The sequence below is a fragment of the Haliotis cracherodii genome, unplaced genomic scaffold, assembly GCF_022045235.1.
Source record: "Haliotis cracherodii isolate W230 unplaced genomic scaffold, xgHalCrac1.p SCAF_30, whole genome shotgun sequence".
Taxonomy (NCBI): Eukaryota; Metazoa; Mollusca; class Gastropoda; order Lepetellida; family Haliotidae; genus Haliotis; species Haliotis cracherodii.
Genome location: NW_027266287.1, coordinates 3,921,874 through 3,934,636, shown reverse-complemented (window position 1 = coordinate 3,934,636; position 12,763 = coordinate 3,921,874). Strand labels below are relative to the sequence as shown.

The 12,763-nt window shown below is 42.6% G+C and overlaps 1 protein-coding gene across 1 annotated transcript; it reads right to left on the bottom strand.

Annotated features, from left to right (window-relative positions):
* Positions 1 to 2,319: 2,319 nt before the first annotated feature.
* Positions 2,320 to 10,426, bottom strand: LOC139476899 (uncharacterized). Its single transcript, XM_071259455.1, has 4 exons — positions 10,285 to 10,426; positions 8,551 to 8,649; positions 7,692 to 7,724; positions 2,320 to 6,453 (listed from the first exon to the last, which is right to left on the bottom strand). The coding sequence occupies exons 1-4, from the start codon at positions 10,379 to 10,381 to the stop codon at positions 3,161 to 3,163; spliced, it is 3,522 nt and encodes a 1,173-aa protein (XP_071115556.1). The 5' UTR covers positions 10,382 to 10,426; the 3' UTR covers positions 2,320 to 3,160.
* Positions 10,427 to 12,763: the final 2,337 nt, after the last annotated feature.

Below are 12,763 nucleotides of genomic sequence, written 5' to 3'. Positions count from 1 at the left end.
GAAGCCAAGTTCTGGTGTTCCCGGGTACAATGTGTGAAGCCAGGTTCTGGGTGTTCCTGGGCACAGTGTGTGAAGCCAGGTTCTGGTATTCCCGGGTACAATGTGTGAAGCCAAGTTCTGGTGTTCCCGGGTACAATGTGTGAAGCCAGGTTCTGGTGTTCCCGGGTACAGTCTGTAAAGCCAAGTTCTGGTGTTCCCGGGTACAATGTGTAAAGCCAAGTTCTGGTGTTCCCGGGTACAATGTGTAAAGCCAAGTTCTGGTGTTCCCGGGTACAGTGTGTAAAGCCAAGTTCTGGTGTTCCCGGGTACAATGTGTGAAGCCAAGTTCTGGTGTTCCCGGGTACAGTGTGTTAAGCCAAGTTCTGGTATTCCCGGGTACAATGTGTAAAGGTAAGATCTGGTGTTCCCGGGTACAATGTATAAAGCCAAGTTCTGGTATTCCCGGGTACAATGTGTAAAGGTAAGATCTGGTGTTCCCGGGTACAGTGTGTGAAGCCAAGTTCTGGTGTTCCCGGGTACAGTGTGTAAAGCCAAGTTCTGGTGTTCCCGGGTACAATGTGTGAAGCCAAGTTCTGGTGTTCCCGGGTACAGTGTGTGAAGCCAAGTTCTGGTGTTCCCGGGTACAGTGTGTAAAGCCAAGTTCTGGTGTTCCCGGGTACAATGTATAAAGCCAAGTTCTGGTGTTCCCAGGTACAATGTGTGAAGCCAGGTTCTGGTGTTCCCGGGTACAGTGTGTAAAGCCAAGTTCTGGTGTTCCCGGGTACAGTGTGTAAAGCCAAGTTCTGGTGTTCCCGGGTACAGTGTGTAAAGCCAAGTTCTGGTGTTCCTGGGTACAATGTGTGAAGCCAAGTTCTGGTGTTCCCGGGTACAGTGTGTAAAGCCAAGTTCTGGTGTTCCCGGGTACAATGTGTGAAGCCAAGTTCTGGTGTTCCCGGGTACAGTGTGTTAAGCCAAGTTCTGGTATTCCTGGGTACAATGTGTAAAGGTAAGATCTGGTGTTCCCGGGTACAATGTATAAAGCCAAGTTCTGGTATTCCCGGGTACAATGTGTAAAGGTAAGATCTGGTGTTCCCGGGTACAGTGTGTGAAGCCAAGTTCTGGTGTTCCCGGGTACAGTGTGTAAAGCCAAGTTCTGGTGTTCCCGGGTACAATGTGTGAAGCCAAGTTCTGGTGTTCCCGGGTACAGTGTGTTAAGCCAAGTTCTGGTATTCCCGGGTACAATGTGTAAAGGTAAGATCTGGTGTTCCCGGGTACAATGTATAAAGCCAAGTTCTGGTGTTCCCGGGTACAGTGTGTGAAGACAGGTTTTGGTGTTCCCACGTACAATGTATAAAGCCAAGTTCTGGTGTTCCCGGGTACAGTGTGTGAAGCCAGGTTCTGGTGTTCCCGGGTACAGTGTATAAAGCCAAGTTCTGGTGTTCCCGGGTACAATGTGTGAAGCCAAGTTCTGGTGTTCCCGGGTACAATGTGTAACGTCAAGTTCTGGAGTTCCCAGGTACAACGCTGCCTTCCTTCCGCAGTATAGAAGAAGATTTGTTCAAAGGATAGGCTTTCTATTTTACGTCCGCTTTGATGACTACTAACACCTCACGCTCATTGTCAAACACCACTGTGTGAAGTTCTTGTGTTTGCGGGTACAATCAATGTGTGAAGCCAAGTTCTGGTGTTCCCGGGTACAGTGTGTGAAGCCAGGTTCTGGTGTTCCCGGGTACAATGTGTGAAGCCAGGTTCTGATGTTCCCGGGTACAATGTTTGAAGCCAGGTTCTGGTGTTCCCGGGTACAGTGTTTGAAGCCAGGTTCTGGTGTTCCCGGGTACAATGTGTGAAGCTAGGTTCTGGTGTTCCCGGGTACAATGTGTGAAGCCAGGTTCTGGTGTTCCCGGGTACAGTGTGTGAAGCCCGTGATAATCCAGTGATTGACAACATGATCACTGATCCACGCAAATGGGATCGATGACATGCATCAACCAAAGGCGCCGCGATTCGCTGTGCAGAGTTGCGTCCCAAGATGTCAAATAAAATAATGACAATCCTAATGAGATTAAGAATGAACTCTATCTGTTTTACAATCATTTGTCAAAGCAAACTGGATGTAGACACTGCAATGTTAATACAATCATCATTATGGAGATTGGAAATTTGTATGAATATTTTGTTCTAATTTATAAGATGAATAATTGTTGTTGGACCCTTGACTGTATTTAAACTAGATAATAATAAAGTGTCTTCTGTGTCTGAAAAATTATTTTTTTCAAATTAAAAAAGGCCACAATAACATATATCTTTTATTGATCATATTGGAATATAATAATTGTACTAATTTGCAAAAACAGCCACCATTTATCCACAAAATCTTTTTTTATACAACATACACCAACTCACCCTTTTAACATGAAAACATATTAAATATTTCAGTGATTTCCATTTCTTTCATATTGAACATTGAATTATAATATCTAGTCGATGACATAATTTGTCAGTGCCTGTTTCTTTTACAATTCTTTTGCCCAGTTATATATATACCTGATAAACACTTACATGTGTTGCTGTCAAAATTCAACATAACGGCTACTGGCAATGGTACGTTGCATAAGACCTTCACATTTCGCGCACCCCTTTGTCTAACCGCTGTACTGAAATGCATGCATATGATGCCGCCTGCTTGGCGATACTACAACACAGACAAACAGAACGTATATACAATGAAAATCTACTTCATTTTTAAAAGTGTGATATTCAAACATCAAGGGCATCACTTTCAGTACTGATTGCAAAACGTCAACAAAGCAAGCTGGAATGAACGATCAGCTGATCATCCCTCATGTATCACAGAATCACGGAACTTCTACTTCCGGACATGACAATAGATAGATCATTGTTTCGGAGAAATGATATACTGGCCATACACCAGCGTGACCGTTGCTGACAGAGGTAAAGGTTATACTGGTTAACTGTCTACAGGTGTCATTGTAACGCACGCTCGTATCGCGCATACCACATGCGTTGTCAGCATAAAGTTGGACCGTCAGGGTCGGCGCACCTAGCGGGTTAGTGAAGGGAAGATAAATTGAAAAAGATCGCCCATTGTGACATGTTGTGAATCCAATACAGTGTTTTGGGCATGATTAGCGACCGCTTCAACCACTCAGTTCAAAATAACTTAGTCTTCTGGAGAGACACCCGGTCTGATATATACAATTTGACGCGTCGGTAACTCAGATGTAGACAAAAGACTCTTCAAATCGCCATCTCCATCTTCAGGCACCAACTCAATGGCTTTACAACCTTCTGAATCCTTTATAGCCTTGTCAGCTCCCTTGTCCAGGAGTCGCTTCAGAAGCTTTGTATTGCCAGAGTATGCTGCCAGATGGAGTGGTGTCTTCCCTTCGAAATCTCTCTGATTGATTTTGGAAGTACTATCAATCAAAGTCATCATATGGTCCTCGAATAGGGGCCACAATCCTGAATCTAATGCAAGATGCAGGGCGGTGCGTCCCTGATGGTTACAAAGGTCTGCATCCACGTTGGCCTTGAACAAGAACTTCACAACCTTATCGTGGTCGTTGTACCTTAGGAATACTTCATGAAGATAGGTGTTCCCATCATTGTCCCTGTCCCTTAAACTCAGGCCCCTTTCTACAAGGAACTCCACCACTTCCACATCACCTCTCTGTACTGCTGGATACAGTGCTGTTCTACCATCACTGTCTTTTGTATCAATAGGGACCTTCATTGTGTCAACTAAAAACTGCACCTTTTCCATTCCATTTTCAGAACAGCATGCGTAGTGAAGCACTGACCATCCATCCAAGTCAACTGTTGCTTTTGCATTTATTTTATGCAGATATTTTAGAATGTCCGCGTCCCCATTTTCTGCTGCAACGTGAAATGCTGTGACTCCACTCTCATCTGGCTGATCAACATTGCATCCTTTGTTGCATAAAAATTTAAGGACATCTAAGTTGTTGAAAAGGGCCGCTGTGTGCACAGCTGACCTGCCAATTGCATCTGTTGCATGTATGTCACATTTAGCATCTACCAGCTTCTGAACTATGTCAAGCCGGCTAGCATCTAATAACGGTGGTCTGGAATCTGGTGTACGTTTGTTTACAAGGGCTCCAGCTTCAAGAAGAGCTATTACACAACCTAGAGTACCATCTCTCCCAACAGCTCTGTGAAGAGGAGTAAATCCCTGACCATCTTCTTTGTTGACATCAGCGCCCTTCTTAATTAACATCTCCACAGTGTCGATGTTGCCGTGTTCTGATGCGCTACCCAGTGGGGTATATCTAAATCGAAATTGTTTATTGAGTGTTTGACTCTGTGATGAAACACTCCCTATGCTCTCCGAAAAGTCGTCAAGGAAATTCAATAGTAGCTGAGTCTTCAAACAGCTGTCTATATTTGATGCTGCAGATGAACATATACAGTCTGCGATATTGTCGTAGATTCCTTCTGTTATGGTAATATGTTCAAGGATGACACGGACACACTCTCCAGCGCCTCTGTAACATGCTGAATGTAGACAATCCGTCCAGTAATTGATATTCACATCATCCAATGTGTATTTGTCAAGTGCTATCTTCAGAGCTACTGGTGATATATGTCCTGCACAATAAGACACTAATTGAGACACTTTCTGCTTTTCTTGGATGTGAGATAACAGCAGCTGGAATATTTCCCTATGTCCTTGACGTCTCTTCTCCGTCCATTCAAGATTGTGATATTCCTTGTTGCTTCCCATTTCACTGAACAAAGTCCTGAGACATCGGTAGCATAGGTCGGGGCTTCCATCCCCAGCTGTGTCTATGATTCTCTTGACCAAGTCCACATTGCCATTGAGAGATGCCAAGCAAAGCATATCTTTTCTATCTTGGAAAGCCTCTGATGCTGCTGATATCAAATCAAGCAATCTTGTCGATGTTGGTCCATCAACGCGCTGCGAGGCTGAAAGTGCCCTTACATTTGTCTCATCAGGAACAACCCCTCTGTCCAGCAGTATGTCAATGATGTCGTTTTGACTTCGGTAGTTGGCACAACTCATTACCTCTTTTAGAACAGTGTCTGGGATATTTGCAGTTTTCAACAGAATGTACCTGGCCAAGGTGCTTTGCTGCATCACCATATGTGAAAGAAGAAATGAATAAGAAAACACAACATGAACTTCAAGCATATTAGTTATGTCAGGGTAGTATGTGACGCTTGAGGAAGTTGTTTTTCTTTTAACTATGGCTTCGCAAACATCTTGTTCCAATTTTGTCTCCAGATATGGTAGAAATTCTTTGTCATGTAATGAAGGGTGATTGAGGATCTCACTACCATCTTCCGACAGAAGGATGTTTGTAATTCTGTCAGCAAGGATCTCGTAGTGTTCTTCTGACAAGCGAGTCACAACACCATCTTCTTCAGTCTCAGCACTTTGGGTCCTCACCAGCTCAACGAGCATCTGTGCAGGACAAATTTTGATGCACATTTCTGGATCCTCATCAGCCAGGTCAAGAAAAACTGCATCATATATCGACTGGTGCTGGAACTCATAACCATTCTTTGTGTTAAGGAGATAGACGCCAGATAGAGTAACAGCTTTACTTGCTATTTGGCCATACCCCGGAGGAGCGGGAATATCACAGAATGTAGACAACTCTGCTACAAGGTCACTGAAGTTTCTGTCTTTCCTCGATTTCAAGAGCTTGTGCTCTAGAAACCCTTTTTGACTCATCACCAGTAATAACACAAAGTAGCTCAATGGCTCACATTCCTTCAAACAGTCAAGACTTTCTTTCAGACAGGTTTGAGGGTTGCGGAAGAAGCTGACTGCCTTTGATGCAGGCAGTTTGTTAGATGCAAAGAATGTACAGCATTGGGGAAAACCAAGAGATGTTTTCATTTCTGCAATTTCTGTCATCTCTTTTTTAGATAGCCTGATCTTCCTCCCAAAGTATTTCTCCAGGAGTTTCTGTTTCTCAAAAACCCTGAGTGAGAACTCGCCGTCATCCAGAGTGACGCATTTGATTCGTTTGAATAGTTCGTGAGTCTTCATCTTCTTCTCACACTGGGCACTGATCTCTGGCCTCGAGGTTAAGACAAGGAAGATGTTGCCACTCTCTACTACGGCATTCATGATTTTCAGCACCTTACTCCAATCATCTACCTGGGATTGAAACAGGTTGGAGGAACCAAATATATCGTCAATTAGCACAACATATCTCTCTTTGGACTTCCCCACCGGGATGTCTTTCCATTGTTGGGGAAAAGATAATAGCAAAGGTTTTCTTTCTGTCTCTTTTTCAATCTGTGACAAAAGACTGAGGGCAACCCTAGACTTCCCTGTACCGCTTCTTCCTTTGATAAAAACACATCCAGTGTTTTTCAAATGCCTCAAAGCTGACCTTTCTGCATAGGTTGATATGTGTTTGTCAGAATCCTCTCGTCTTATCAGCATTTCTGTAGAATCTGAAAATATATTTAAAGGTGATCAAAGCCTTAAGCCGGAAGAGAAGTACGTCAGTTTTGGAGTGACTATCTCATTCAGCAGGTGAGTTGGTAGTGATGGGCTTGTGGTACAGGGTTCAGAGTGGCATCACTATGCCTGACATGGATCTGCTTTTCGTTCGTTTGAATCCCACTTTCGCCCGGATTATGATCTTTCGTGTCTCAGCACATGCAGAACCTACGACACGTATGCTGATGAGAAGTAGTGCAGCTCGCCGTGTTTATTTGAGAGGGTCTAACAGTTTTAGGCGCTGCATCTACTCAGCCATGCCAGTTTGAGCTGAGTCTTGGTTCGGATCCAAGATTCGCCCTGTTTGTGAATTTGTCCTGTTAACTAAGTAGTAAGCCTGCTCACTTTTGGGACCCACAGACAACTATTTATTCATCATCTGTCCCGCACTCAAAGCAGGGAACATCTTAAATGTTTACACTGTAACACAAACACAACTGTACTATTCACATAATCGAATTGATCTGGCGTGCTTCTGTAAACTCTTCTCCAAAATGTGATCTTTATAAGCATTTTAAATACATGTTAAATGTTGAAAGGTACTTGTCATGTCCACTCCCTACCCATTTAAGAATTGTTTTTACTAAATTCATATGTTCAAATTTTTAAATAGCTTTAGAAACTGGCAGATATAGTTAAACAGACCGTTCACTCAGATTCTGTAACTATTGTAGTAGTAAGGGAGTTAATGTCATTGAGGATGAATTTCATGTACTCTTTAATTGTAATTTATATTCTGCCCTAAGACAAAAATACCTTGCTAATCTTGTTAATGCCTACTCATTACAGTAATTCTCATGTAATAAATATTCTTTGTAATTATAATGAGCAAACATTATTTCTAGTTTGTAAATTCTTATATTATGCTCACAAAATAATTAATGATAAATTCTGTTCCCTGTAAATGTCATGTTGAAATGTCTGTATTTTGGGCCATTGGCCTTTTACTGAATAAACATGTCTGTCTGTCATAATCGAATTGAAAAGGACAAATCCATTGTTCGGCTAAATTCTGAAGTAGTGTATGTTGCTGTTTTTATATCTGGTCAAATGACATAAAAATTATGTGAAACAGGGTCTAACGACGCGTTCAATATTACCATTCTCTCCCCCTCTCTGTGTGTCTCTCTCGGGGTAGACCGTAAAATCTCCAATAAATGATGTAGTGAAATATACTTAACATACTTACCTATGATGTTCTGCAGTGGATAGTTTGGCGTAACTGAAACATGTACAAGTAATCCAATGTAGCATTGCACCTTTGCATCTTGTAACTTTAGTGTGAGTGAGTGACTGAAATGGGTTTAACGAGGCTCTCAAAAGTATTACAGTAAAAACAGGGCTTGTCAGCGTTCTGTCGTGTGAAATGCGTAGCGGCTTTTGCTGTGCTGGCAAACCAATCATAATGAACATCCTGGCATGGTTAAGGGACGCAACTCTTGATAGCGAATTGTGAACTACCTGTGACCCTGAACATGTGATGAAGCACGTTTATTGTACCTCTTAAAGCTATGTTTCTCGATCATAAATAATGTAGGTTTTGACTATCACGTTACAATTTCTGATGGTTGATGTTTTGATACGGCAGACTGACAGACACAGGACCAAAAACCTGATTTTACATCTTTGAAACAAACGCTATTAAGGAAATGCATCCAATGACCGGATTTGCGTATGGTTCTCGACATGAGGTTACACCTTTCATTTTTTATTGTTGTTTAACGCCGCAATCAGCAATATTCCAGCTGTATGACAGTAGTCTGTATAAACCCGAATCTGGACCAGACAATCCAGTGATTGACACCATGAGGATCGATCCACACAATTGGGATACGATGACATGCATCAACCAAGTCAGCGAGCCTGACCACCCGATCCCGTTAGTCGCATCTTTCGACAAGCAGGGGTTGCTCAAGACCTATTCTTGGCCGGATCTTCACGGGTCTGACACCTTTGAAACATATGATCATGGATTATTGCCGTATACACAAGCACCACTGTCATGAATGCAAGGAGATGCGTGAAGCATGAGAGAGTTCTGAAATTACCACTGATCTTTTCCTGCACCGTGATAGTCGAGTCCTGGATGTTGTAAAAGTTTTTGCCATCAGACAGGCAAACCGGGGAGTGCACCTGTATGTTGTCGGCTGGAATGTGAAATGTTGTTAGTATATCAGTGGGTATCGATCAGTCCCAACATGTTTCAATATTTAATGAATAATTTAGAAAAATGAATGCAACGCTCATCGCCTTCCTCCTTGGGTCTAATATGAAGTTTGTTTGTTTGTTGTTTAACGCCGCACTCCGCGCATTTGCTGTCAGCTAAATGACGACAGTCTGTAAATAACCGAATCATGAGCATCGATTTACGCAACTGGGATACGGTGACATACATCAACCAAGTCAGCGAGGCTGACCACCAAATGATTTCGTGACTCGTGTTATACCGGGACAAGCCGAAAAGTGATTCGTGCCCATCTCATGGCCATTTTGCGACCGAGTTCCGTCTTAGCGCAACCGGGCATACCTAATGGCTACCTGCTCGTTGCGTAATGGTTCATGGATATTTCCCCATATATTATATATATTTCAGATGCAATTTAAAGCACGTCGGGACATGCGAAATTATACAGTATGATTGAACACATTTAACTGTTTATTTTAGATGCAAGACATATGTGAAGTCAAAAAACATTTCTGTGGGATTCTTTGGCGAAGAACTTGAAATCATACGCGCATTCTGATTGGTTTGTGGTATTTTCGCACATAACATTCATCGGGGGACGAGTCTTCTTGCAGGTTACGGAAAGGGGCGAGTGGTGACGAATGCACCAAATCCTGTTCGTTTTGGCTTACAGATCTGCTTCAACGTTACGTGAACACGTGTGACCCACTTCAACTGAAATTCTCCCACTCGTCAATTTTGAATGTCGCATTTGTTAAAGTTGATGAATTAAATGCAACAACATGTTTCTTATGTTTTGCATGGTGTGTTTAAATTTGAATGGTTATAGCTAGATATTTTACACAGTCCGATGTACCGTGAAAAGGTCGAATGTTTACTGTTGCATAGGGATACATTTGTTTTGGGTTACAACCTCCAGAGATTGCAAAGGTGGTTAGGGTTGGGATCTAGAGGCATTTGTAGTAAATTTGATTATGGGTAAGAAAGAGAAACCTGACACTATAACACCTCTTCGTTTTGCACCTTTTGGTCCGCTAATTTTGCTTTTATGGACAAAAATATCTGTATTGCGTTTCTTTTTTTGAAGAGTATTTCCACCCCCCAAAACACCTATCTTCCATCATCCCCGACAACCTGCCTCCCCTACCCCTGATAATATATACTCCCGATCACCTATTTTCCCTCGTCCCCGACATCCTGACCCCCCCCCCCCCCCCCCCCCCCCCCGATAATGTATATTCCTCTCGGTCACCCATCTTCCTTCATCCCCGACATCCTGATCCTGACCTCCCCCCCCACCAACCACCACCACACACACACACACACACACACACACACACACACACACACACACACACCCTCATAACTGAGCACCAATTTCCCACCACACATATCAATACTGATTTCCCTCGACCCCCGGGCACCTATCACCCCGTTGCCCTAACCCCAGAGCTTATAACGGTGCTGACCCTATAAATGTCAGTGTGACATACTGCCAGTGCAGATATCGAGACGGCGATGTGCTACGTGCCAGAGCCAGAGGCCCCACTGACGAGCGAGCTGGGCGGAAACCCTCGAACAGATATCCACAACTGACCTGAATCCGCACTCCTCGTCGTCACAGTGGACAGCTGACCCCCTGATACAGTAGATTTGGTCATCGCCATAACTCCTGTCTCTATCCCTGTCGACATGACCTGAAACGTCACCAGTTTCCTCGTACCCTGCGACTCTACGGTTAAGGCTGCACCTGGGCACGAGACGGGTATAGGCGCAATTTTAACAAAACTTGCGTAGCAACCACAGGCCCATACTTACAAGGCCATTTGAAACCAAGTTTGTTTCTCATAACTTTTTCAAAACTTACTGGGCTGGGAGGTAATTCTTTAGATCACAAATCTAGTAACGTTTATTCTATTATAAAACATTGCCTTTAATGACAGACTGTGGGGCTTGAAGTATGACGAGACAGGTCGGCTTGGTTGCCCTGTGATTCTGACACAATATTAACAGCATAGCGTGAAATCCGCTGCGAAAAAAATATTTCTTTTAACATGAACTTAAAAATATCTTGGGGCAATAATGGGGCTGGTTGGGTCAAGAGAAACAAGACATGTGTTTGAACTAGCCTGAACTGACCCAGATTCAACTGAAACTACTCTTCTAGTAGATTCCGGAGCAGAGTCCTTGACTTCGCGTGATGCGGAACATGCTGGCGAAAGGAGGACGGGTTGGTTGTAATGAGGTATCTGTCTGTGTTTGTGTGTCATCGTACCTCGGCGGCATGGTCGCTGCTCATGCTGTCAACCACTCGTTTGCGGGACCCAGGTTTGAATCTTCACAGGTGTTTGTGATATCGCTGGAATAATGATGGCGATGATGATGGTGTTGTTTGTTTGTTTGTTTGTTTTTTGTTTAACGCCGCACTCTGCAATATTCCAGCTATATGACGGCGGTCTGTAAATAATCGAGTCTGGATCAGAAAAGCCAGTGACTGACATCATGAGCATCGATCCACGCTATTGGGATACGGTGACATGCACGCCTCTTTCGACAAGCATAGTCGCCTTTTACGGCAAGCCTGGGTTACTGAAGACTTATTCTACCCCGGATCTTCACTGGTCGATGATGATGATGATGATGATGATGATTGTGAAGTATTCCAGCACCATCAGGGCTGGGGACACCTGAAATACGATGTACACATTGCACCCATGTTGGGAATAGAAACACTAGATTATATAACAACAATAACAATAATAACATATCACATTTATATTTTGCTATTTGTGGATATCATACTGAAAGCACAAAAGTACCTAGTACTAAATATTGCTCTCGGTAAAACAATATTTTGTTAGGAATATTTCACTTCATTTGAAATTAGTTTTACAAAACGCATTTACGTGAACGAAAACATGAAGAAATAATATATTTCAAAAAACTTTTCGAATTCTAATTCTTACAGCAAAGCTCTAGTTTAAATAATGTTTTTAAAATATAATTTGGTCTCTTTTCACCTCAAATGCAACAAATGCATTTCTTTGTTCCTAAAGTGAAACCCTTTTCCCGCGGACGCGGGTTTTAAATATCATAAAAATCCTCGGACGGGTTTTATCCTAAATATAGACTTGCATTTGATTTGACCCTTGTTTGTACAAGTGCGCAATGATAAATAATCAGCAACGTGGTTGCCACGCTCGTTTTGTTAAAACTGCGCCCATACCGTGCTCCAAGGTTTAAAACAAATGTCACGCTATAGATATATAACACTCTGCATCTGAATATGGTAAATATAAACGGGAATTATTTGATCTGTGAGAGTATTAAATATCACGTAGGTGACACTTCTCAAATGCTGAGTGAGTGAGGGGGGGGAGTCGGTGAATATTGTTTTACGCCACAGTCAGAAATATTCCAAATATTTGAGTGTGTGTATGTAAGACATGGGCCCACTTGCACAAAGCGATCTTAGCGCTACGACTTTTGTAAGCCTATGTTAAAGTATGGGAGTTAAGATCATCTTAGCACTAAGATCGCTTTGTGCAAGTGGGTCCACGCGATATCACGATCATCAGATTCAAATGGGAATAAAGGAGTTTTTTGAAAGGAAATAGATTGAGTTAGAAATAGGAAGAATAAAATATTTTCCCTTCGGAAATTCGACATTAAACCTTCGTTAGAGTTAAGCCATCAATTTAGAGACGCAGCCATCCATATTACTTAAAAAGTGAAAAGGCGTGAAAAAAAGGTACATTACTGACTGCGGCGATAAATAACATTCATTTCAAGAAAGTCTTTGGCGTGGTGTAAAAACGCAGTCCCTCACATCTTCGATTTTCTCCAATTCAATAAATTTCCTATCCGCCATTTTATGAACGCTTCATGCAATCTACCTTGACTCAGGTCTCATTTCATCTTCCTGAGGCAAGAGAGTTAACTGACTTTAAAAGTCCAGTTTCCACCCTTGCCGAACTAGGCTGGAATTCCTAGGCTGGTTTCAAACAAAATAAAATAGCACAAATAAAACATAAAGTTTTTGTTTTAGTTTGTGACTACAAAATGGCGCCAAATTA

Bases quoted from the DNA above. Each gene is read 5' to 3' on its own strand.
- LOC139476899 (XM_071259455.1), bottom strand. From the start codon at position 10,381: ATGTCGACAGGGATAGAGACAGGAGTTATGGCGATGACCAAATCTACT. The intron at 8,650-10,284 runs GTCAGTTGTGGA...TTCACATTCCAG, and splicing joins GACGAGGAGTGCGGATTCAG to CCGACAACATACAGGTGCAC. The intron at 6,454-7,691 runs GTAAGTATGTTA...ATATATTTTCAG, and splicing joins TCCACTGCAGAACATCATAG to ATTCTACAGAAATGCTGATA.